Consider the following 26,167-nt stretch of genomic DNA (forward strand, 5'->3'; position numbering starts at 1 on the left):
TTAATACCTACAATATATTTTGAATAGCGAAAGATCATACAATATTTCTCTGGGAAGTACCTATGCATGTACTTCCAGCATGTTTTCTTCTAAAACCATAAAAAAAAAATAAGAAATGGATTTGGTTAGAAAGAGAATGGCGTAACAGATAATTTTTAGCATAAGGTAAATAATTAATTATAATGTATGCTTTTTGCAACAATTTACCTACACAAGTGGTTATTCGGAATAAAAATTAGTTACTTTCCCAAGTTCGCTTCTGTGCAATCCAGAATTTCTTATCAGCGTAATGTGATAACTATGATGACCCTTAATAACAATAATAATAATAATAATATGCTTCTGAAAGTCTTTGATAATTGTTATTTCGAAAGATCCATCAAAGAGCGAAGGTCAAACAGTGCTTTCAGAAGTGAAAAACAATGTTTTATAATTTTCATCAAACGGAAGGATATGAAACTTGGGTAAGTATTTGATCGTAGTACCTAATTTACTTTCATTTGTAATTTATTATTATATTTTTTAATAATAATGTGATAATTGTTTTTGCTGGTTAGAAAATTGGAAAGTAATTTAATGGAGTTATCGTTTTCGAGAATAAAAACGATACTTAGTCCGAAAAAGGTTTATAATTTGGTATCTGTGCGTTCCTGCTGCGTCTTGCTCGACATTTATCATATAGAAAGTCCTTGGAATGGCCCTTGATTTTTTTGCTGGTTGTTTAGGGGGTAAGTGGCGATGATTTTTTATAATTTTGTTTCGTTGACTTCGGGTGTTAGTTGAAAAATGTCATTGAAAAGGTGTTTTTATCTTATATGACATTAACAATTTATTGCGTTAATATGTTACGAGATATTTTACGCATCGGTTTCAGAAAATACTGAAAATTTTGCTGGGAATGTCTATTTTCTTAGAACGATCGGAATTTTGTTGGGGTAACATGATGACAGCAGAACTTTTCACAATAATATTGTGTTTATGTATAATAAGTATATAGCTAAATAGAATACATTAAAGTCATCATACTTTTATCTGCTGCAGTGGAGCAGTAAACCTAATAAGTCAAATAAGTAATCGTTGAACACTACTAATTACTAGTCGTGAATCGTTTTCATTCAAATATCGAGCAAATAACAGAAAATTAAATATTTTTGTTTAGTTATCTGCAGTTGGGCAAGAGTATGTTCGTATATAAAGATATATCTACAAATATATCATTTAGGTACTAATCGCAAGTAATTGTATTATATATTTTATGTATACACTAACTATATATATATGTATGTATAGTATTTTTGTTCGATTTCTTTATGAACGCGAAAAATGAAAAATGTAGATACAATTATTGTTTTCATTATTATTTTCATTCGTTTGTTTTTCGTTACATTGTTTGATAAAATAGTAAAAACAATAATAATTAATGATGGTTACTTGTTATTGGATTACATGTTTATTATACCATGGAAAGCATGTGAAAACGTTTACATTCATCCAATAACGAAAAGGTCCCGTACATTATAAGCTTATCCCACATTTATTGCAGGTTGTGCGGGAGTAATAGTGGGACATCCCTTTGACACTGTGAAAGTGATTTTGCAAACGCAAATGCCGAATGCTGAAAGAAAATACGCCGGCACAGTTGATTGTGTCAAATCGCTAATGGTAAGGGAGGGTCTTCGAGGCCTCTACAGAGGTGTGAGTAGCCCTTTGGCGGGGGTAGCAGGGATCAACGCCGTCGTTTTCGGTGTTTATGGGAATGTGCAGAGAGCTATCGGCGACAGCAATAGCGCTTTATCTCATATTTTGGCAGGATCCGTGGCGGGCCTGGTGCAAAGCGTTCTTTGCGGACCCATGGAACTGGTCAAGTCAAGATTACAAGTCTCCAGCAAGCACATGGGCATTTTCGAGTGTCTCAAGCGAATATACGACGTCGAAGGACGGAGGGGACTTTTTCGGGGATTATCTATGACAGTAGCACGCGACGTTCCGGCATTCGGGATATATTTTGCTTCTTACGAAGCGATGACACGATCTGACGACAACACGTCCGTTTCGGTGACGAAATTATTGTTGGCCGGTGGTTTGGCGGGAATGTTTTCGTGGATCGTGTTTCCGGTAGACGTGATAAAGTCCAGAATACAAGTGGACGGATTGGATGGGAAACCGCTGTATAAAAACAGTTGGAATTGCTACCTCAGAAGTACCGCTACGGAAGGCTACAGGTGTTTGTTTAGGGGATTTCCCATTGCTATTTTAAGGGCGTTTCCAGTGAATGCGGCCTGTTTTACCGTTGTGGCGTTAACGCTTCGACTTTTCGACCAAGATAAGACGCATAATGAAAAGAACATTGTATATAATTACGGTACAGACAAGAATGTGTTCATGCCAAACTACGAATCTTCCTTAATGTACGCAACATTGTAAATATGTAATTAACTAGTAATATCGAATATAAGGCGTCCCTATGTAGGTATCATAAAGAATAATAAATTATTTTTGGAGACATGTAGTTATATTTATTGAAGGCGTTTGATAACCCTGGGGGGGTTCAAAATACGAATTTCTAGTCCCCTTTAGAAATCAACTTCATCGAAATTGAACCTCTACCTATGCACATTACTGTTATTGATTCATTAGAGCATTGATTTTATTAATATCGTGCAAAAGTTCGAGTCCATTTTTTATTTTACTAACATACGAATTTTTAACTTTGTTCAATTTGGAGGTCCTGTAACATTACAGCAGCTGCTAGCTACATACGTCCCTGACCTCCTACACGAAAAGGTAGGTACCCATAAAAAAGTATAGTACGATATGAATCCTAGTCCACAAGGGGCATTACGTACTTTTTTATGTGCCAAAAGAAAACAATATTTCAGATCCCGAGTGTAGTAATAAATGTAATTCCGGTAACGTTGATTTATGTTGGAAAACCGCCAGCAAAAGGTACGTTTGACGTAAGCTCCACCACCGTCTTCTGAAAGATTTATCGGGATCATAAATATGCATACGCATAAGCAAACTCTTTTAACTGATCATCATACATCTGACATGTATTGCGAAAAATGGTCGTAAAGATGAACCAGAAGGAAGGTGAGAACTTGTGAAAATACTTTTTCGCTTCATAAAAATGAGCAACAATGCCGCCTTACGACATGAGCATATTGCTATACAAAATGCGATGTGTGTGCCGCGATTTGTTCGGAATTTGCTCCTACGAACAAAGTTGACTACCGTATACATTTTAAAGTTTTTAACTTTACACAAAAAATACGATCTAAACCCAAACCGAACATTTTAAAGACGTGAACACTAAATAAACTGATACATTAACACCATTCGTTCTACCCGACCGCCTCATATGAAAACGGGCAAACACACCCTACGTTATCTTGTCAATACTTAATATGTACTTGTCGTTCGTTAACAATAAGATTGTAGGTGGCTTGAGTCTGTGTCTAATTATCCTTGTTTTTCCTGCCCGAGAGAATCAGAAATGGCAAAATGGCAGTTTTCGGTTGAAAAAGGCAGCTGCGATACGATAGCCCAAATGACAAATTTTAGACTAATCACATTTTGACACTTCATCTTATATTCATCAATTTTACGTTTCACATTTCAATCAAAATTATTCGTGCAGGAAAATCTTATATCTTCTGCTAGCAAGGTACATACCGGGCCATCTCCAAATGATTGGCGAAGAGGAAGCTCCTGAAAAACCACTCGTTGGTGAAGCCAGATGCATGAGTATACAGGCGATGCAAGAGCTGAATCAGCTCAGAGAGAAGAATCAACTGTGCGATGCTACCATTATTTTAGACGACGGGACTCAAGTCCCGGTCCACAAAGCTCTCCTGTGTGCTTGCAGCACTTATTTCAAGTATTTGTCGTTTGTAGCAAATTATTAAATTCCATGTTGACGACTAGATAGTGTCAATAGTAAGTTCGTTTATTTTAGGGCCCTTTTCACAACTCCTTTGCATGGTCAGAGTAAATCGATCGTGAATTTACCTGGGGTGTCATCTGACATGTTACACTCGCTCCTCTCCTATATATACTTGAGAAAGCTGGACATAAACGACGAAAATGTCTATCAGTTTCTAATAACGGCCGATTATCTGAGCCTATTAGGGGTTCTGGAGGTTTGTTGCAAGTATTTAGAATTCAAATTAAATCCGGTCAATTGCATCAAGATCCTCCTCTTCGCACGGGCGTATTTTTGCCAAGAATTAGCCGACTACGCTTGGAAGTATATAATGCGCCACTTTGTCGATATCAGTAAACAGAACGACGATATTTTAAACTTATCGTTGCAAGATTTTCGGGAAATCATAAACTCGGATGATCTAAACGTGAGAAGCGAAGAAACCGTCTGGGAGGCCATACTGCGTTGGATCAACCACGATCCGGATACTCGACGAAAGCATATCGTTGTATTAATGAAATGTATCCGCTTGGGTCTTTTGGACACTCAGTTTTTTCTAGAACACGTCAAAGATCATCCGTACGTTACCAGTTGCGAAGAAAGCCGTCCGATGATTATCGAAACTCTGAAATTCCTTTACGATCTGGAGATGATAACGCACAGGTACGTGTTACGGGCAAACCATAACTATTTTGCATAACAGTGATCTTTTTTCAAGAGATGGAGAGGTTCCCACTCCGGAAATAGCAAGGCCTAGAGTGCCCCACGAAATACTATTTGCCATAGGAGGCTGGAGCGGTGGCTCTCCGACAAACTACATGGAAACTTACGATACCAGAGCGGACCGTTGGGTGAAGGTAGAAGAAGTGGATCCGATGGGCCCAAGGGCCTACCACGGTCTAGCCGTTGTGGGATATAACATCTACATGGTGGGGGGTTTCGATGGGATGGACTATTTCAATTCGTGTCGTTGTTTCAACGCAGTCACCAAGACATGGAAAGAAATCGCTCCTATGCATGCCAGAAGATGTTACGTGAGCACCACCGTTGTCAACGACATGGTGTACGCCATGGGCGGATACGACGGTCACCATCGACAAAACACGGCAGAAAAGTACAATCATAAAACCAACCAATGGTCACTGATAGCTCCGATGAACATGCAAAGATCGGATGCCAGTGCTTGTACTCTGAACGGTTGGTAATGGTAAAATTTGCCAAACCGACGGTAGATATCTATTTTTGTATTTTTTTGTAGGAAAAATTTACATTACTGGAGGTTTCAACGGTCAAGAATGTATGCATTCGGCGGAGGTGTACGATCCGGACATTAACCAATGGAGCATGATCAATCCCATGAGATCGCGAAGATCCGGAGTCTCCTGTATAGCTTATCACGGTCACGTGTACGTAATAGGTGGTTTTAACGGCATATCCAGGATGTGCAGTGGGGAAAAATTCAATCCCCTGACAAACACGTGGACCCAAATCCCGGACATGTACAATCCGCGCAGTAACTTCGCAATCGAAGTTATCGATGACATGATTTTCACCATAGGCGGTTTCAACGGCGTCACGACGATCTACAATGTGGAATGCTACGACGAAAGAACAAACGAATGGTACGAAGCGACAGACATGAATATCTACAGATCGGCATTGTCGGCGTGCGTCATTAGCGGACTTCCGAACGTCAAAGACTACATCCACAAACACCGCGAACGACTGATGGAGGAAAAGAGGCAGAAGATGATAGCTCTGGAGGCGCAAAGACAAGCGTCAATGGTCAACAATAACGACCACCAAAGAGCTCAACATTCCCAAGCACACGCGCAAAATCTTCAGCAACTGAATATGCTTCAGCAGTTGAACGTGAACGTTCAACATCAGAATCAAAATATGGCATTGCCGCCTGTGCCCAATCCTCCACCCATGCCCATGGATGTTGAAGATGCCAACAACGTCCCAATCAACAATAACAACAACAATAACAACGAGTGAACATTTAATTTATTACCATATTTACCTTTATCGTAAATTATGACTGTGATGACAAATGTGATGTGTGGCATAAGATAAATTTAAATTTGGAGTGGTTATAAACCCGTAGGTGCAACAGCACTATGAGGTCGCTATTTACTACATACACCCCGCAGGGGACCAGGACTTTTTTATACATACATACCTATACTATATAAGACTTTATTTTATACATGTAATCAATAAAATAGAATGTTCCTTTATAGACAACCACATACCTATACCATTAGGTAGGTATCGATGATTCGTTTACAATTTACAACATTTTTTTATGCAGAATAAAGGTCTTATTTTGTATAACAGAACAATGCATCATCATACATCTTCCCGTTCCCTTTCCGTTGGTTTACACAATTAGTTCTTATTGACCAGATCGCTTTAAACTTAATAAGTTGTGTATGGAAGCAGAGTTTACATATGTACATAGTCTTTTCGTTATTATAGGGTTGTTCGGAAAGTCATTTCGTTTTTTCCCGACAGAGGATTTAATTGTATTCTTTTGCACCCAACTTCACATTTAAGCCGTATAATTTTTATATGCTTTGAGAGCTCATATAGCAAGGCTTGTGTGTGAAAAATTCCAATTAATTCTACGCAGTAGTTTTTGGTTGGTGCCCTTTTAAATATGGAGAGCGATAAGCAGCATTTTCGACATATCTTACTGTTTTACTACAGAAAGGGTAAAAATGCTGTTCAAGCCAGAAAGAAATTGACTGATGTGTATGGAGAAGGTGTGTTGACAGTACGCCAGTGCCAGAACTGGTTCGCTAAATTTCGATCCGGCAATTTTGATGTCGAAGATGCACCACGTTCGGGAAGGCCGGTTGAAGCTGATAAAGACGCGATAAAGGCATTAGTTGATGTGAACCGGCGAATAACAACACGTGAGATCGGATTGAGGTTAAATTTATCAAATTCAACAGTTTATGACCACTTGAAAGGCCTGGGATTATCCTCGAAGCTCGATGTATGGGTTCCCCATGTTCTCACAGAGAGAAATCTGTGTCGCCGCATTGACGTCTGCGATTCGCTTCTCAAACGTCACGAAAATGATCCGTTTTTGAAGCGCATCATCACTGGGGACGAAAAATGGGTTGTATACAACAACGTCAAACGCAAGAGGTCATGGAGCAAAAAAGATGAACCGGCTCAAACCATTTCCAAAGCCGATATTCACCAAAAAAAGGTGATGCTGTCTGTTTGGTGGGATTTTAAAGGAATCGTTTTTTTTGAGCTTTTACCGGATAACACAACGATTAATTCGGAAGTCTACTGTCATCAGCTGGACAAACTGAATGATGCACTTCAACAGAAAAGGTCAGAACTAATCAACAGGAAAGGTGTAGTGTTTCACCAAGACAACGCGAGACCTCACACAAGTTTGGTCACTCGCCAAAAGCTTTTACAGCTTGAATGGGATACAATGCTACACCCACCATATTCTCCAGACCTGGCACCATCGGATTATTATTTGTTCCGGTCACTCCAAAATTTTTTAGACGGTAAAACCTTCACCTCAAATGAGGAGGTCAAAAACCTCCTCGATCAGTTTTTTGCCAGCAAAGACCAAAAATTTTATGAGCGTGGAATTATGCTACTACCAGAAAGATGGCAAAAGGTGTTGGACCAGAACGGTCAATATATAATTTAATAAAGTATTTGTTTATTATACGAAAACTGTCTTTCATTTCCACAAAAAAAAAACGAAATGACTTTCCGAACAATCCTATATTTATGTATGATTATGCGATACAAAATTTAATAATAATGGTGGTCACGTCATTTAAAACTCGATGGTTTTCTATTTTTTGACGATAAATAATTTTATATTTCGATCTGAAAAGAAATATGACACACATGTCGGGTTAGTGTGTCAGAGATTCCATTGGAGGTAGACACCCCCAGGAGTAAAAAATTACTGCAGTTATTGAATTCTTCTTGCCATTTGTATCCATCAACATATTATATGTATAGACATCCTTCAATAAACTGTTCGAGATAGATTTTTATCAATGGATGAATATCACAAAAGAAATTTCGCTTAATACGATTAGGTGTTATTTGCATGGTGCGAATTTATTAGCGAATATTTCTAATAGTTATTAACATGGTTAGCACAAGCGTGACGATTACGTTTGTTTATTAAAAATACACACGTAGTAAGAAATACATAACGCAATACACATATACATATACGTAATATATAGAAAAGGTGGTGAATTCACGCCTCCACCTGTTACGGTTAAAAATTGTGATTTGAAGCGCCGGCGCGATTGGTAGTCTTCAAATGAAAATGCGTATAACAAGGGTGCTTTTTTTCACTTTATCAAACTCTGAAGTTACAACCCCATGACGCTCTTCTCCTATCTTACAATTACTATATCAGTATAATTTGAGACTGGCACAGACCAAAACAAAAAACTACCGAATTCTTAGTTTCACAGGTCAGCACGTAAGTAGTTTTTAAATCATTTGCTATCTTTATTTAATAAAAAATTATAAGAAGAACCGTACACGCAACCACTTTTTATTCATATTTCAAATTAATGTAAAAACAAGAAAAAGAAAGAGAGTTCTTTAGTTTACAATTGTACAATAAATTTCCAATGTGCTTTTTCCTTTGCAGGATTGTTAAAAAGAAATGCATTTCAAATGTGTTACCGTCTTGGTATTTGTTTCTGCATTGGTCAAATGTCAACAAATTATAGAAGTCGATAGTAATTTGGACCCGATAACAACTCTCGACTGTCATAGACGAATGTATACGTACAGGGTGACCCAAGAAGATGAAAATGGGAAGCAGTGTTGGGATACCATAACTGTCATGGCTTGTTGGGGAAGATGCGATACCAATGAGGTACGTTATAATTTTCGTATTATTAACCGATTTTAATAGACAGGGGAAGAACCTACATGGGCGATTACCTTACGCGAACCGAATAAAAGTGACCCTTGAAATGTCTGCATCAATTTTATTCCACTTTCATGGGTGGTTGATTCGCCTATTGTGACGTATAATATAGGGTGGTTAAAAATTACTTTTTCACTAATAGAAAATAATACAGTAATTATTTTTACCTTTTCGTGTCTTAATCGTGAGTTTTTACAATAAGTTTTTTCTATCTTTTATAGATTTCCGACTGGCGTTTTCCGTTTAAGAAGTCAAATCATCCCGTGTGTGTTCATCATGGACGAAATAAACTCCTTGCAATTCTAAGACACTGCGAAGAAGGCGCACTTCCTTCCGCTGCCCGTTACGAGTACCTCGAGGCTGCCAGTTGTCGATGTCAGACGTGCTCTTCGTCGAACACGAGCTGCGAAGGTGTTAGATACCGACCTCATAGATCTCACCCTGACGTTATGGGTTTTGGCGACAAAATTTAATTAAACCATATAACGGCGCTATTGTTCGTATTCTTTTTCTCATTCGCCTTTATCAGAATTTATTATTATTGTACGGAATTGCCGATTGTATAGGTACCTCTATCTACCTAACTAACGTGCAAAAATGTATAATAATGAAACGAAAAATTGTATTTTCTATTTAATTGTGTGGGTTGTTTACCTATGTAAAATGTCAATTTAATGAAAAAATAAATGACTGAAAACAATTCTCTGCTTTTCTTTTTTCTAACGAATGACGACAAATAAAAGTTTGACATTTAAAAAACCCCAGTGTTCGTAAAACAAGTGTAATCGACGACAGTTTTTTTAACGAAAGAAAAACTAATTCTTGAATTAATTGATTTGGTAATTAATTATTCAATGAAATGCAACTGCTACCGATAGACAAACGTACACTTTTTTGTAGTGCATTTATTTCATTCCACAAATTTATGCCAAATCACAAAAATTACCCTATCAGAGAATATTTAATGTGCAACTGAGAAACTTTTGGTTTTATTAAAATTTCAAACCAATTAAAAGAGTTCGTCTTATGAACATTATAAACAATGAAGTTATCAATCAGCTCTTCGATTAAAAGAGCTGTTAATGAGTAAGTAACACAGTATACAAGTAATAAATTGCTACAAATAAAATTAATGAAACCCATAAGAAACCTCAACCCTCTTACGATTTCATTCGCAAATCTTTGAAAATGTATCGACCAAACAAAAATAAAAAAAATTCTAACTGTTGTTTTAAACAAATGAATGAATAAAAAAGTACGAAATTGCGTTTTTCGTTTTTTTTTTTACATTACCATTTTTAGCGGATTAATCGTGCGACATGAATTAAGTCGTTCAGTTTACTCAGTCGATTAAATTGCATAAACCATTTCGCTTGTAATGCAAACATTTATTCGTAAATGTGTCTTTTAGTTTCTTAGAAACAAAAATTATTTCGCGATATAGCCTGCATAATCGTGAACATTTCGAGAATTTTAATTTGAAAGATGAAAAACGGTACGTTCAACAGTGACATTATCATGGAAAAGAGTAATTTCTTCCCACTTTTCAGATAAGTTTTTTTAAATTAATTCTCACATTAACTACGAACAAATCTGTAACTTTACCTAAATACATAATACATCTCTATATAAAATACATGAGTGGCATTTCTGTTATAAAATCAAAGTATATAGCATTTACCTATTATATATAGTAAAAATTTGTATCCTTTTATATTCAAAAGGGTAGCTGTTATTTACTGTATACATATATATAGGAGCCATAGGGCTAAGTAATATTTACATTATTATTATATATATAAGTATAGAAATGTATTTTCTGCCTCGTAAATTATTATCGATGAGTTTTGATGAAGAGGCTAATGGACAAAATAATGATTGAATGAAAATGTAATCTTTAGACCCTTATCATGTTTTTGCAAAGAGTAGGTGCATTTAATGTACGCCCCGATAATTTTTTAATTATTCACCTTAGCGATGTAAACAGCGAATGAAAAGAGTGGCAACCGAACAAAACCTTGCATTTTAATTAATTGTAAGCGAAGTCGGAATCATATGCAGTTGGCTGTATTTTTACGTTTTTTAAAAATCGAAACCGAAATACACTTAAAATTTTACTAGATAAATAAATATCTAATAAGCAAGCGTGCTTAATTAGGTGTTTGGTAATTTATTAAGTTCTAAAAATAAAAACGCCGACTATAGTACCTGTTTACGTATTAAACAATTAAGAATTTTAGGCAATGTTGTACTCAACAATAGCTGTATGTTAAATAAAAGACATCAAAATTCAATGGAAATACCTATAAAAAATTATCGAAAGACAAATTCTAACAGTCGTCCTTTTCCACTTCATCTTGTTTGTTTGCTATAGTTTTCTGAACGATTCATTCTTGCGATAATTCGACAAAATAATAGATATAATACACGTAAATAAAATATCAGACTCACCCTCTCTCCGAAGAAAAAATAGTAACTGTTAACCAACATACTTTTAACACGCGTTCATCACTACTAAATGATTTAGTTGTTATAAACGGAATAAAAACGAATATTTCATCGCACAACAATGCAGCTGTCTGACAGTTTGCTAAAAATATCTCAACAATGGTCTAAGATAATAGAATGACATACTGCTGTTGCCAATAACTGCAATCTGTATGATCTATGATATGAATATTGGTTTTATGCTTTTTTAATAAATACATTAAGCGGTATTGAAAACAGAGATAAAACATCAATATACTGTTTTATGGCGGATCTTGTAGGAAATCTTATTATATCCTACGTACTTAAACGATTTATATTATTAATGCCCTCATTATAAAGTTTTAAAAATAAACAAATAAACTATCATCTTTGGTTAAATAACCAGGCATTTAACGAAATATAAGACTTACCCTATCAGAAGAGAGGAACCATGAAAGTCACGGTTAACCAACACACTCTAAAGTCACGTTTACTACCACTGAACGATTTTTAAACATTAAGTGTAGGTATATCGACTAAAAACTATAATTTCAACTGTCTGTCAATTCGCTAAAAATAAATCAACAACAATGGTCTAAAACAACAGAATGGCACATTACCAATGTCGTGGTGGCAGGTTACGATGACTTTTTAACTACAAACTCTATGAAATGAAAACCGGTTTGGTGGATCTCAAACAAATAAGGGGGATAGTGTATATCTTTTAATGGAGGAACTTGTACGAAATTTTGTTATCCTTGCATATTTTATTATTAAATTAACCTCTAGATAACATAAATCAGAAGAATTTATATTTATTTTTCTAAAGTAATCAGCCAGTATAATATATTTACAATTTCTTAATTTACGAACTTCACTAGTAATATATTTATTTACACTTCAGAGCAAAGTTACTATATATTTATGCCTTTTACTTCCGTTATTTGTGAAATGAAAAGCATCCATATACAGTCATTTCTATTTTTTGTTTAATTTAGTCTTTTTTGCAATGATAACATGCACAGGAAACAGCTGACTTAAAAGTCAGGGTTCTGGCACCATCCACACAATAAACTCTTGCTTCCACTAGTTCGGTATCCATTATGTTGCAACACTGTCCAACAGAAGTAACAGGTTGATTCGAACTTGTTTTTGGACCAGAAGGTACAGCCCAGCTTTCGCAAAATCCCCGACATGCATTTGTTGTCATATGAAATTCGACACACCCTGGTATACTGATTTTTCTTGTATGTCCTTCAAAAAAAAATTAATGGGCGTCATTAAAAAAATGACTATATGTTTTATGCCTTAAAAAACGAAAAACACCTGTTTATAAATATTTAACAAAAAAAGTAATTTAGGTAAGACAATAACTTTTATCTAAACAGGTAATTTTCGCGCTCTTTAATCCTGAAGACATCTAAAACATCCCCTATTTCGATAAATGAGAACGTATTTCGTTAAAATAAGCACAAGTATTTTTTTGGTTTAATGAAAAATAGATCAATACTTATATGTATAAATTCTAGAAATAATATACGTATTTATTATTTTTTTTTTTTNAAAAATTGTAACTGATCTTGATAATAATTTACCTAATTTATGAATTTATTACCTATTTTATGGCATCCTGGCTGCTTCCAGGAATCCTTTGATGTTGTTAATGTTAAAAGAATGTGGCAGATAAAGATAAGCATTAAAATTCTGTAGGAAGACATCCTGAAAGGGTAATTCATATAGAAATATTTTTTTATTTTTAATTTAATAACTGGAGTAAAAGGAAAAAAATGAAAGTATAATTATCATTAATAATAATTATAATTACACGAACAAAGATATAAAACGACAATATTAAAAAATTTCTTACGTGCGGGGTGTTAACCGCCGATATCGGGATATCACAAGAAAGCACACAGACACCTGGACGTCCCGTTCAGGAATGAAACTCTTTACTACCCCTATCTCCTAGACATATATCCTGTCTCATTCTTGTACTTTTATCCCCACTTGGGGTGCCATTTTCACCTCCGCAAAACTTGGCGCATTTATCGTCAACACTTTATGATGATTAATAGCAAGAATAAAAAGATATTTTTAGATTAATTTTAATAATTAGATATTTTTAACGCTTAATAAGAACCAATGGAACAATTTGTATTTTTTACGCTGTGTGCTGTAGATTAAAGCATCATATCATAAGGTGTTATGTTTTAGTCAATAAATTACGGGTCCTAAGAATTGCAGTTTTTTTTTGAAAAATGTCTTTTTATATTTATTATTATTTTCAAGAATATGCTATACTTAATATATAAAAAAGAGAAGGCTTAGATACAACAAAATATCTCATACTAATATTAATTCTATTCAATATTGTATTTTTTATATAATTTGAAATTGTATTTACTGTTATGTATTAAGTTATATTTATGTAGGTATTCTAAAATACTTAAATACATACACACACGTATGTCTGAAATTTAATTCAAAATTGGAACCGTCGCGCCATCTGCGTTAGAATAGTCAAAATAGGATGAATGTTAAATGCACAATTTATTTTCTTGTATTTGAAAACCTTAATAAATACATAAACCTTTTGAGAAATAAACACGCTTCTAATGTTGATAATACTCATATTCAATGTGGACAAAACGCATGTTCGTTTTCAAAAGGTATTTGTGGTAATTAAAGGTAAGTTTTCTTTGTTATTATTATCTTATATTTGAATTTTATTAAAAATCTGAACTAAGGCGCCACCTGTATTATACTAGTAAAAGTAGCGTAACGTTTACTTTTTTAAACTTAATTAAATGTTTTAGTTAATTAAATAAGCATATTTCTAAGTACTGAAGATCGTTATTAAAGCGATGAAAGCACAATAAAAGTAGAAAGCACAATTTATTTTTTATTTTGAAGATGTTTCTTATTATATACAATATAAGTAACAGTAATTATAATATGAAGATGTTTCTTATTATATACAATATAAGTAACAGTAATTATAATAACTTATTAGAGTAACAGATTGCATTTTAATGAACTAATTAGATTACTAAGGCGAATTTAAAAACATTGCAATAGCTGGATCTTCTGCTTCGTACGTGACAAGGACGTCTCTAAATTTATCAAGTAATGCCAATAATTGACCTCGTCTTAGATTTTCTAAATACATTATTTCCTCTAGGTGATGCTCTCCAAGAAAATATTGTTTTCTACACAACTTTGCGAAAAGATTTAAATCATCGGAATTAGATGAAGACGGTATCTAAAACAGTATATATACATATACATATACTTGCTTACATTTAGAATTAAACATAAGTAATTTAAAAAATTCATTAGCAACCTTGTTAAAATATACCTCTGTATGATATGTTTTTTAACTTTGTTTTAGTGTTATGTTTACATCGTAAATCTAAATTTATAATTATACTTTCGTATGCAGTGGTTCCTTTTGTTTTATACGAAATTTACTGATGTCAATAAATAAACAAACAAATAAATAAAATTTCTTTACCCTAAAAATTATATTACGTTCCTCTTCTGGAAAGTCAAGCAGTAAGTCTTCGTGGTAGTCGGCTTTTTCTTCTTCCACTGACGTAAAACTGCTATTTGGTAAACTAAAATGAAACAAACATCAGCAAAAAACATTTCTACAAAAAATTAATGCATTACATACTTTATGCTTGTTTGCAATTCGGATTGTGTACGAGGTTCTGGTGTACCAGAATTTAAAGACATTTCACTTTCAGATTCAGTTCTAGAAGAACGATAAACGCCTGCTATTTCATTGGTACCGTTACTTCTAAAACTGTAAGACCCTGTTTTAATTTCTGACCTGCAATTAAATATATGACATAAAAGGTTTCCTTTCATAGGAACAATTTAAACATTAATAAATAAAAAGAAAAGCTAACATGTTGTGCTGTAATCTGCCATTATTTGAAGGTATATACATTACATAAGTATGTAATTGTAACAACAAATGGTGTTGTAACATCCAAATTATCATTTGAACTAATTGTGACTGCTGTATGGGGTGACAGAGAGGATTACATTTTTGACCCAATGACATGGGCAATGAAAAATCACTAATAACTCTAATCAGATTCACATTTGGAAAAGCCTCATTAAATTTTTCAATTAATGGAGAATTTAAATGAAGAGGTGCATCTGGAGCAATAACGTATTTATTTGTTGAACAAATTGGATAAATAACTGTAGCTTTTGCCCAGTAAACAAGATGTGCAGTTAATTCAAATACCTGTAAATAATGTAATATGAATTATGTATTAAAATTATTTTGTGCATTTTTCGAAAACTACCTGTGATAAAGTAATATCAGAATCAATGGCCAGAGTCTGAAGACTTTTTAGTGGGGAATACTGAGACAACATTCTAACAAGAGATGGAGACCCATCTAAAGACATAAAATCATAAAGTTGATGTAAAGGATAAAAAAGCAGTAAGCTGTGGTAGGGACGCAGAGCTTTAAGACATCTGTAACTCAGTGTACATCTTAAAAAAATTAAAATTAAAAATATATAACCATTTTATGATACCTATCAATGTCTTCAGGTTCTACAATTTTTCCCCTTAAGTGCCATTGGTGGACTTTTTGAGGTAAACAAAAACTTAATGGAATCCATTTATTAATTCTTATATTTACTATACCTAGAAATTGTGTAGACATTATAATTAATCACTTTTGTTAATAAAGAAATTACCTGTATTACAAAGATCTTCATACAAGTTGTTTATATTTTTTGCAAGCGTGCATTTTTCTAAAATAGTTTGAAATGCAATCTCAGGTGTCCCAATACAACTGTCATCATGAATAGCCATCATTTGTTGTGTCTGTTCTGATATATATCCACATCTTCTTTCTTCATGTCTTAGAGCAACACCTACTCTTTTACTTAAATCATAATAGCACTTTACTGAAAACACAATTTCTTCTGTAATTGAACTTTATATAGTGCTTACTGCTTACCAACAGATTGACTAGCTAGGGCTTGTAAAGCAAATACAATGTTGAGAAGAAGTCCTGATTCATCTTGAGTCTTATTTCTCACTTGAACTAAAGTTGGATGACTAACGAATCTAACGTCGTTTACTTTCAATTCAAATTTCTGATTACATAGTTCAGGCTTAACAGCAAAAAGGGAGGATAACACTTCATCAGTAAAACCCATAAGACCACCTTTGTTATTTATATTTGAAATTGGTAATGGTGGTGACTGAAGTAAATCTTCTGTAGCAGGTAAAGAATATTGATTTTTCTTTCTGGTACTGGTCGGTTCTATTCTTTCTTGAACTTGAAAAGGATAACGAAAGAGTAACCTGTCTCCTTTGCTGTCTGATTTTATTAAAATAATGCATAAAGGGTTCACTTCCATTTTGAGTTAAGTAAACTGTTTATTTTTTAAGTATTACATTTTTTGCTTCACTGAAACGCTGCAAAAAAATACAAAACTTTACACTCTTATTTTAATTTTAGTATTATAAAAATTAAAAACAAACTTAACCTAAATTAACCACCATAGATGATAGATATACAAAGGGTAACCACTTTAACAACGTCCTTGAAATAAATTGGATTCATAGATAAGCACTACTGCATATGACTATTATAATTCTATTGATAGTAGTCGACCATTGAAGTGGATAGGAGGGGTATCTGTAGTTTAGTTCAATGTAGTCGACTCTTGAACTAGACCTCCACTTCAATGTTGTCGACAGATTGACTATTTCTATGATTCTATAGATATTTACCAAATCAAATGCAATGACAAGATAACATTTATCTATGACTGTAACATAACCTACTTATTAATTGTCAAAATTGCCAAATATGAGTAAACTAATTTTTATTTTTTTTAAACGATATAACTCGGTTGTTGAAATAGAATAAAAATAAACAAATGTATTGTGTATTATGTGTTATTAAATAGAGTTTGCGATACTCATATATGTACATAGTGGTGCAACATAATCGTAATTTTGAAATGGGTAATCAACTTGTTGGTATTGCCCCTTCGCAGATTTATCCTGTGGAGCACTATTTAACGGAATTAACAGATTTAAAATTTGATATCAGGTAATGTTTTTATTTATAACAATCGAATGATTAAAGATTTAAATTTCTTTAGTATGGGAAGTACAAGATTTTTAAAAGTGGCACGTGCAGAATCACAGGAAGGTCTTATTGTTGTTAAAGTATTTGCTATACATGATCCTTCACTTCCTCTCCAGCCGTATAAAGACAGATTAGAAGATATTCGAATAAAACTGAGTTCTGCTGTGAACTGTTTACCATTTCAAAAAATAATTGTTAATGATAGGGCAGGTTTAATAATTAGGGAATATGTTAAATATAGTTTATATGATAGGATAAGTACTAGACCGTTTTTAACTACTATTGAGAAGAAATGGATTACATTTCAAGTTCTCTATGCTTTGCACCAGTGTCACAAAGTGAGTACAGATACAGAAATCCTTTTGATTTGAATAAAACAAATATATTTAAAAGGTTGGAGTTTGTCATGGAGATATCAAATTAGAAAATATAACTATTACTTCTTGGAATTGGATATTGTTGGTGGATTTTGCATCATTTAAACCAACATTTTTACCTGAAGATAATCCTGCAGATTATTCTTATTTCTTTGACACTTCTCGTAGACGTACTTGTTACATTGCTCCAGAGAGATTTATGAAAACTTTGAATTCTGACAGTTTATCTATATTGACTGAAACTTTCTGTAAACCTGGTGATCTCAAACCTGCTATGGATATATTTTCGGCAGGGTACGTAATAAGTATAATATGTACTTTCTTAATATATGACTTTACTTTTTTAAAGATGTGCCCTTTTGGAGTTGTGGAACGAGGGTAGTCCAGTTTTTGACCTATCACAGTTGTTAGCGTACCGATCAGGTGACTATTCACCTCAAAGGCACTTGGATAAAATCGAGGATCCTACTTTAAGGTTGTTGTTGTCAAGTATGATGCAAAGGGATCCCAATCAACGTCTTTCTGCCGAATTGTATCTTTCTCAAGAGCGTGGAAGGCTTTTTCCTGAATATTTTTATACGTTTCTTCAGCCGTATATGCAAATTTTCTCGTCTACTCCTATTCTTTCTTCTGATGAAAAAATTTCTCGACTCAAAAAAGACATAAAAAACATTTTTAATTTCTTAAAAACCGGCAAAAACAAAGAGGAAGGGGAAACAGCACAAGAAAACGAAAAAGAGGACGTATCTAGATTAAATTGTATAGATGACAACGGACTTGTAATAATTACGTCTTTAGTAACTTCTTGCATAAGAGGACTTCATGACTGCACTACCAAATCTGAGTCGCTAGAAATACTTCTCTTTTTAGCAGCACACGCGAATGAAGAAGCTATTTTGGATAGAATTTTACCGTATATTGTAAGGAATCAATAACTGATTGTTTATTTTTTTTCATATAGATAATGTTTTAGCTATTTTTGAGCAGAGACCCAAATCCGAGGGTCAAAGTAGCAGCAATAAACACGGTCACCCAGTGTCTTACTCTTATCAAACGGGTTCCGCGTTCAGACGCAAACATTTTTCCGGAATACGTTCTTCCCGAATTGTCTCCCTTGGCTACAGATCCTAATACGAGTGTTCGGGCCGCCTACGCTAAAAATATTGCTACCTTGGCGGAAATTGCGTTAAAATTCTTAGAACAGACGCAAACGGACTGGTGCGATACCAGGGAAAATGCAGGAAAGCAACAGTATAGCGGAGTACCGCGGATTAATTACGAGGTAGAATTGCAGACCCTTCACGAAATGGTACAACAGTCTGTAAGCACTCTCTTAACCGATACACAGTCTATCGTTAAACAAACACTAATGCAAAACAGTATAACGAAATTATGCGTTTTTTTCGGAAGACAAAAAGGTACATATTAAGTACTTTTAAATTTATTACTTTTTTATCTTACAATATGTGTTCGTTTTTAAGCTAACGACGTTCTACTTTCTCACATTATTACATTTTTAAATGATAAAGAAGATAAAGAATTGAGAGGAGCCTTTTTTGATTGTATAGTCGGAGTCGCCGCGTATATTGGCTGGCATTGCTCCACAATTTTGACACCACTTTTATTACAAGTACTAAATAAAATATGCACACATTACTTAAATTATTTTTATTATTTATAATAATTTCTGTTTTAGGGATTAACCGATTGTTCAGAATTCGTCACTACAAAAAGTATAAATGCCATGTCTTTTCTCACGGAACTCGGTCTGATAACAAAACCATCCTTGTGTGAACTGGTCTCCGAATGTTCTTCATTCTTAGTACATCCTGGTTTGTGGATTAGGCTTGCAGTTGTAGGATTTGTATGTACAGTAGCTAAGAATTTGTCCATTTTAGATGTTCAGTGCAAAGTAATGCCTATTTTGAGTATGTATATGAAATATCCATTAATTCAGATTGAAAGGTAATTTGTTTTGAAACATTCAAGAACTCTTCATATAACTTTGTTATTACAGACCCGAGTTAGTATTGGAGTCGCTAGTTGGTCCAATCCCCAGAAGCGTCTTTGACAATGTTATAAAATATTCGGATATAGATTTGTTATTTGAAACATTAAAAGAAAGACAGAATGCCAGATTTTTAGTTAACAGTGGACGTGTTCCATCCTACACTGATATGAATTCGTCTCTTAAAAGTGTATGGTTTTTTATTTGATGTTGAAGTTTTATTTTATTTCCTTTTCTTTTATGTGCAGTTGTTTAGGAGACTGGTAGCAGATGGGATGACGGATTCGATTGAAGACTATTTGCTAATGATGAGCAGTCATCTGCGAAAAATTCACAAACACAAAACTAACGCAGATGCTAAACATAACAAACAAATGGAAGGAAGGATCGAGATTAATAGTAATACTTCAAACGTATGCGTTAATGTTTTTAATTTGGCCGAAAATAGGAGCAAGTTGGATTATTCACAAAAGTAAGTGTACCTACATAAAATGTTTACATGTTTGTTTTAATTATTTTTATGATTCATTCCAATTTCAGAAGAATTCAACAGGTTCAAACAAATACCAACGCAGACTGGAGCATGTTTACAATATCCAACTCTGACCAAAGCAATTCTGGAGGTTCCCTCTCTAAATTTAATTTGGGAAGTAGATCTTCCTCGCCCCTTCCGGAAAGTCAACATCAGTTTTCAGGAAGTAATACTGGAAACATTAGTTTACATGAAAAATCCTACATACAGTGTTAGTGCTTACCCTATTTTTATGCCTTAATTATCTTAATAACAATCGTTACAGATAGAACACCAAATTGTAGCACAGAGTTAAGAAATTTGCTAACTAGACAACAAATGCATTTTTTAAAAGCAGTTAGGTAAGGATGAAATCTCTGTGAAAAAGAAGATTTTAATGTTTTATATGGGTATAGGAGTAAAGAATGGAATGAACAGGCTGCATGGCAACCTCAACTGCCACCTCCAGGCTGGCGTTTACGTGGTTCTTTGGTGGCCCACCTTCACGAACATCGGGGTTCAATAACTTCTCTGGTTTCTTTTCCGTCATCTCCGTTGTTCGCTAGCGCTTCTGTGGATAGTTACGTACGTATATGGGATTGTGCAAAAATGGAGGGCAAAAACATAGCCAATCGATCCAAACAAAGTTATAGAACAACGGGAAGTGTCGCAGCAATGACAATATGTGAAAACGGACAGTCTTTAGCTGCTGCTACTCACGACGGTTCCGTGATGGTCGTAAGGGTCGATGCCAATAGCAAGTAAAGTTGTAAATTTGTCATTTTCTATGTTAAGAGTAAAGAAATGTTTCATTTTTTATTTTTACTAGGCAATTAATTATTGTGTGTTCACAGAATGTCTCTAGTACAGTCTCGTCAAGTAGACCGAGACGAAGACGGTTGCGCTGTGGACGTTCAGTGCTTTGATTCGGGTCCCCAAAATCTCCTGGTTTATGCGACTCTTTATGGATCGATTGTAGGATGGGATTTACGGGCTCCTGGAACTGCATGGCGTTTAGAAAACGGTCTTAAGAATGGCGTAATAACTAGTTTTTGCCTTGATTACTATCATAACTGGTTGACGCTGGGTACCAGCAGCGGTTACCATATCGCTTGGGATATGAGATTTCAACTGCCTATCACGTCAATAGAACATCCGTCAGGTGTAGTCTTTATTATCTTTTTTTATAAAGGTATCTATAATATATAAGTACATATAAAATTTAGGTGCTCGAATTAGGAAAGTCATCAGCCATCCTACAGAACATTCCTGGATAATTTCTAGCGTTCAAGGAAATAACGAGATCTCCATGTGGAATTTAGAAACAGGTTTTAGACAATGCGTGCTTTGGGGAAGCAGTTCTCCGCCGTTATCGAAAACCCACGTAAGTAGAGGTCGACAGTTTATGAAATCATCAAAGTATAATGTATTGTCTTTTTGTAGATGATCAACCACAGTGTGTGTGCTATGTTGTCTGGATGTATAGATCGGTCGGGCTTTTTATTGGCTGGAGGAACGGATCAACGTGTACGCTTTTGGAATTTGCATAGTCCTACAGAATCGTGTTTAGTCATTCCATCTCCGAACGATAACATATCAGGAACGCCACTAACTTACAAGCATAGACTGATAGATGGGACAAGTGTTATACAAGAAGTCGTGGGACAATGTTTGGGACGCGGTACAGGCAGTAAGAGCGACGAGGTACCAAGAGCTGGACCAGAGCCTCCGCCTCCAGGACATAGAGACTGTATCTCTGATATTGCTCTCTGTAAAGCATCGCAGTGCTTTTTACTAACTGCATCTAGAGATGGAGTTATAAAAATATGGAAGTAAACTGTTCCTTTTTTTATTGTTTTCCTTTTTAAATATTTCAGTGTTAATTTTTAAAATTTATCATATTATGTAAGAATGTAAGAAATAGTTTTTAGAAATACAAAATTGTTGATTTAGAAGTATTTGCGTAATTTTTCTTAAAAAAACAACTAGAAATTAATTGAGACTATTTAAATACGTTAATGATGTTACGTATAGGCAACGTGAATACAGATCAGCATAACGTGAAGGCTATGCAGCTTAGTACGAGTACAATATGAAAATCAATAATTTGGCGGCGGCGCATGTAACGAGTGCAATACGAAAATCAATACTTTGGCGGCGGCGCATACAACGAGTACAATACGAAAATCAATAATTTGGCGGCGGCGCATCAACGAGTACAATACGAAAATCAATAATTTGGCGGCGGCGCATACAACCAGTACAATACGAAAATCAATAATTTGGCGGCTGCGCATACAACCAGTACAATACGAAAATCAATAATTTGGCGGCTGCGCATACAACGAGTACAATACGAAAATCAATAATTTGGCGGCGGCGCATGTTATGATAAAGTTATAAAATAAATAAACTGAACAATGTGGGCATTTTAAGTTTTTCGCGATTTTTCCGAATCTTATTAAGTCATTCGTTATTCGCATTTTTTACCTGCAAATATGCCTAAGTGCTCAGCTAAATGTGGAAATAAAGCAATTTTGAAGGTTAGGAATTTACTATTGCTCTGTTCGTTTTTACAAATTTTTTATAATTGTTATTGTTCTAGCGACCCAAAACCGGCGATGCCTTGTGTAAAGAATGCTTTTTTGATGCATTCGAAACTGAGATTCATTATACGATAACAAAATGTACATTATTTAAACCGAACATGACTGTGGCGATTGCCGCATCTGGTGGCAAGGATTCAACAGTTCTAGCTTATGTTTTAAAACTTTTAAACAAAAAATATAATTATGGTTTAAAACTAGTACTTCTTTCAATCGATGAAGGAATCACAGGATATCGTGACGACAGTTTAAATACCGTTAAGCAGAATCGAGATGATTATGAAATGCCTCTGAAAATATTGTCCTATAAAGACTTGTATGGTTGGACAATGGATGAAATAGTGGAAAAAGTATGTTTAAGTGATTAACTGTATTGCTGAATAATAATTATCATATTTATTGAAGGTAGGACGAAAAAATAACTGCACTTTCTGTGGTGTATTTCGTAGACAAGCTCTAGATAGAGGAGCAGCCTTATTAAAGGTAGATTGCATAGCAACTGGTCATAATGCTGATGATATAGCAGAAACGGTATTAATGAACGTTTTAAGGGGAGATCTGGCAAGATTAAAAAGATGCACAGCAATAATAACGGTTGTGTATAAAAAATTGTTTAATCTCTTTTTGTTTATATAAAGCGGCGTTTATTTTCTTATTTTAGGGAAATGGAAGTGGAGATGGGATCCCAAGGGTGAAACCTTTAAAATATACCTTTGAAAAAGAAATAGTCATGTATGCTTACTTTAGAAAGTTATTATACTTTTCCACAGAGTGTGTTTTTGCCCCTAATGCTTATCGAGGACATGCCAGAATGTTACTTAAGGATTTAGAAAAAATAGACCCTACTATAATAATGAACATAATTTATTCAGGTACTAATTACTGTATCATTGAGAGGTAATTTTGCTTTAATGTTAAATTTTTATTTGAAGGTGAGAGCATAAGGGTAAGTGAAAATACTTCACTTCCCAGTTTAACCAATTGTACCAACTGTGGCTATGTGTCTTCACAACAACTATGTAAAGCTTGTGTATTATTAGAAGGATTAAATAGGGGACTACCAAGATTAGGAATTGGGAAGTCTTCACGAGTTAAACAAATTTTAACAGAAGAAAAGTATAATAATTTAAATAGTAATAGTTGTGTAGAAGCTAAGAATTGTTTGTGTAAAAATTTAAAAGATAATAGTGTTAATTTGAAATAAAAATCTGTTTTTTTATTTTGTATTTAATTTATGTAATTTTAAGAAAAAGTATAATTAAAATTGCTAAGTGACGTCATATCAAAATTTAACTTTCATCCATAAAATGGGGAAATGAGAAATGTATGAATGTAGTGGTATTATCTATCTATGATAGTAAACGTACATTCCGTAATTATATATGTATATTGTGTTTAGTTATCTAGTTTGATATATTAATAATTAAAAACGAAGATATGGAGTCAAAGCAATTTTTGCTAGCATCACTTCGAAAAGAAATAACGGAATATCATTTACAAATCAAAGCTTTAATACAGGTACCATATATTTCTACTTCTTGTTCCATAGGTTTGACAATTTGACATACGTCACGCCCACAGATAAGACCTCTTCCATAATACCACAGAAATTCTGATTCATTTTTATGTTTTTCGCACAGGATATTAACGCATGCGCTTGTTCATTGGCGCAACTTCAAAATTTAAATAGCGAAGGTCGTTCAAAAATTTCAGTTTTAAGAAAAAAAATCGATTCATTTGGAGATTTAGCGAAGGAGAGTAAAGATAGTCAACTTCTAAAAGAAATTGTCCTTCAGAGAGAACTTTTATCCAGGTAATTTTCAAATACAACTGATTTAATGAATATTCTTTTAAACATTCATATCTAAAACTTTAGTACAATGGAATCTTTTAAAAAAGCCAACATAAAAGCAATGCTAGCGATAGAAAAATCGAACAAAGAGGAGCTTCTTAAATCGAAGGACGAACAAACGGCAATTCGGAATCGACAGAAGCCAGATAAAAAGAATCTAGCAAAAATGAGTTCAAGTGTAACAGACCAATTATTATCGATAAGCAGGCAATTAGCTGAAACAACTAAAAGAAGTGCAGATACAGTAGACGTCCTTGCGTCTTCCTCTGATAGTGTTATCGGGACGCAGGAAGAACTCAAAGTCACTTCAACTACTATCAGCCAATCGGGAAAACTTCTAGCCAAGTACGGTCGAAGAGAATTTACTGATAAAATTCTTATGTTTTTCGCTTTTGGTTTCTTTCTTGCTTGTGTTGTTTATATTGTTCACAAACGTCTTTTTTAAATTATTCTTGGCAATAAATACACTGTCCTGTTTGGTCGTCTTTTACTATTACGTAAACAAATCTAAAATATCCGCATTGTTAATAATAAAGCTTCGATAGTAAATTGTTAATATCTTATTGCAATATCTGGCATCGCAGCGTTTTTCCGTATTTGAATTAACATTAATCTTACTTATCGTTTTAGTATAATGCGCCGGCGCGTTATTAAAGATATAAGGGGAACAAATACCGCGCGAAAGAAGATTTTGCTTTTGAACTTCAAAAAGATTTAAAACTATTAATTCAGTGCACGCTTTGTTACTCGTGTAGACAAATAAAAAGCTTACAAAATGCAACTGTTTCCTCAAGTGTTTTTGTGGATTTTGTTGGTGTGCTCTTTAAATTTGTTCTTCGTTGAATCACTCCCATTTTTTGAAACACTGTTTCCCGGCCAGTATAATGGATACAATGGGTTTCGCACAGGGCGCAAAGAACATGATAGTGGTCGCGGGGGTTACTACAGATACAGACAAATATGTAAAATCCATTCCATTGGCTCCCTTGGTTTACCCGGAAGAAGGACTGGCAACCCCACATGTCCCTAAAATAAGTTTTCTTATTTACCCTAAAACTGTGTATATATTTTTTTAATGTGTATTAATTAAAAATCATTTTTTTGTAAACTTTAATTATACGGTTATTAAATTATTGTTGTTTTAATAAATATGTTGGCAAACAAGGAGAAACACAAAGTAAGTATTTTTAGTATTTGTAAATATTAGTAAACTAATAAAAATAACTCACTTAAAAATTAAATAGTGTGGATGAAGGTCGAAAAAGTAGAAGATCAAACAAAAGAATTGTTTTTCAGGAAAGGAAAACAACTTAAGGCATGACTATGAAAGAA

At 34.2% G+C, this 26,167-nt stretch overlaps 8 protein-coding genes across 11 annotated transcripts; 6 read left to right on the plus strand and 2 right to left on the minus strand.

The window, feature by feature from the left end:
• The first annotated feature begins 352 nt into the window (after positions 1-352).
• LOC108739949 (mitochondrial basic amino acids transporter) lies at positions 353-2,505 on the plus strand. Its single transcript, XM_018474076.1, has 3 exons — positions 353-464; positions 558-728; positions 1,544-2,505. Exons 2-3 carry the CDS (start codon positions 695-697, stop codon positions 2,422-2,424), a joined length of 915 nt encoding a protein of 304 aa, XP_018329578.1. The 5' UTR covers positions 353-464; positions 558-694; the 3' UTR covers positions 2,425-2,505.
• Positions 2,506-2,598: 93 nt separating this feature from the next.
• On the plus strand, positions 2,599-9,531 carry LOC108739953 (thyrostimulin beta-5 subunit). 3 transcript variants are annotated; one of them, XM_018474079.2, is made up of 3 exons: positions 2,599-3,093; positions 8,592-8,822; positions 9,098-9,531. In XM_018474079.2, exons 2-3 carry the CDS (start codon positions 8,607-8,609, stop codon positions 9,347-9,349), a joined length of 468 nt encoding a protein of 155 aa, XP_018329581.1. In that variant the 5' UTR covers positions 2,599-3,093; positions 8,592-8,606; the 3' UTR covers positions 9,350-9,531. The 3 variants fall into 3 exon arrangements, with proteins under 3 accessions (XP_018329581.1, XP_018329582.1, XP_018329583.1); XM_018474080.2 differs by lacking the exon at positions 2,599-3,093 and adding an exon at positions 7,656-8,417; XM_018474081.2 differs by lacking the exon at positions 2,599-3,093 and adding an exon at positions 7,656-8,409.
• LOC108739945 (kelch-like protein 10) lies at positions 3,093-6,270 on the plus strand. Its single transcript, XM_018474072.1, has 4 exons — positions 3,093-3,880; positions 3,959-4,588; positions 4,644-5,122; positions 5,184-6,270. The coding sequence occupies exons 1-4, from the start codon at positions 3,690-3,692 to the stop codon at positions 5,924-5,926; spliced, it is 2,043 nt and encodes a 680-aa protein (XP_018329574.1). The 5' UTR covers positions 3,093-3,689; the 3' UTR covers positions 5,927-6,270.
• Positions 9,532-12,239: 2,708 nt separating the features above from the next.
• LOC108739896 (thyrostimulin alpha-2 subunit) lies at positions 12,240-13,440 on the minus strand. The gene is made up of 3 exons (XM_025978721.1): positions 13,213-13,440; positions 12,961-13,064; positions 12,240-12,599 (listed from the first exon to the last, which is right to left on the minus strand). Exons 2-3 carry the CDS (start codon positions 13,061-13,063, stop codon positions 12,340-12,342), a joined length of 363 nt encoding a protein of 120 aa, XP_025834506.1. The 5' UTR covers position 13,064; positions 13,213-13,440; the 3' UTR covers positions 12,240-12,339.
• Positions 13,441-14,324: 884 nt separating this feature from the next.
• LOC108739931 (GATOR complex protein NPRL3) lies at positions 14,325-16,893 on the minus strand. Of its 2 annotated transcripts, none has more exons than XM_018474059.2 (8): positions 16,336-16,893; positions 16,070-16,282; positions 15,905-16,016; positions 15,668-15,842; positions 15,260-15,606; positions 15,022-15,180; positions 14,860-14,962; positions 14,325-14,607 (listed from the first exon to the last, which is right to left on the minus strand). In XM_018474059.2, exons 1-8 carry the CDS (start codon positions 16,739-16,741, stop codon positions 14,395-14,397), a joined length of 1,728 nt encoding a protein of 575 aa, XP_018329561.1. In that variant the 5' UTR covers positions 16,742-16,893; the 3' UTR covers positions 14,325-14,394. The 2 variants fall into 2 exon arrangements, with proteins under 2 accessions (XP_018329561.1, XP_018329560.1); XM_018474058.2 differs by having other exon boundaries at positions 14,326-14,607; positions 15,668-15,860; positions 16,336-16,892.
• Positions 16,894-17,159: 266 nt separating this feature from the next.
• On the plus strand, positions 17,160-22,335 carry LOC108739970 (phosphoinositide 3-kinase regulatory subunit 4). Its single transcript, XM_018474105.2, has 15 exons — positions 17,160-17,442; positions 17,495-17,819; positions 17,875-18,152; positions 18,208-18,778; positions 18,832-19,276; positions 19,340-19,488; positions 19,555-19,823; positions 19,876-20,056; positions 20,115-20,338; positions 20,407-20,609; positions 20,664-20,739; positions 20,794-21,138; positions 21,232-21,539; positions 21,604-21,761; positions 21,821-22,335. Exons 1-15 carry the CDS (start codon positions 17,315-17,317, stop codon positions 22,211-22,213), a joined length of 4,053 nt encoding a protein of 1,350 aa, XP_018329607.1. The 5' UTR covers positions 17,160-17,314; the 3' UTR covers positions 22,214-22,335.
• A 331-nt stretch (positions 22,336-22,666) lies between these two features.
• Positions 22,667-24,202, plus strand: LOC108739971 (cytoplasmic tRNA 2-thiolation protein 1). Its single transcript, XM_018474107.2, has 5 exons — positions 22,667-22,920; positions 22,983-23,333; positions 23,389-23,577; positions 23,645-23,855; positions 23,916-24,202. Exons 1-5 carry the CDS (start codon positions 22,876-22,878, stop codon positions 24,185-24,187), a joined length of 1,068 nt encoding a protein of 355 aa, XP_018329609.1. The 5' UTR covers positions 22,667-22,875; the 3' UTR covers positions 24,188-24,202.
• A 122-nt stretch (positions 24,203-24,324) lies between these two features.
• Positions 24,325-25,312, plus strand: LOC108739933 (vesicle transport protein SEC20). Its single transcript, XM_018474062.2, has 3 exons — positions 24,325-24,501; positions 24,624-24,796; positions 24,860-25,312. Exons 1-3 carry the CDS (start codon positions 24,421-24,423, stop codon positions 25,278-25,280), a joined length of 675 nt encoding a protein of 224 aa, XP_018329564.1. The 5' UTR covers positions 24,325-24,420; the 3' UTR covers positions 25,281-25,312.
• The last annotated feature ends 855 nt before the right edge of the window (positions 25,313-26,167 follow it).

The sequence above is a fragment of the Agrilus planipennis genome, unplaced genomic scaffold, assembly GCF_000699045.2.
Source record: "Agrilus planipennis isolate EAB-ADULT unplaced genomic scaffold, Apla_2.0 scaffold7, whole genome shotgun sequence".
Lineage (NCBI taxonomy): Eukaryota > Metazoa > Arthropoda > Insecta > Coleoptera > Buprestidae > Agrilus > Agrilus planipennis.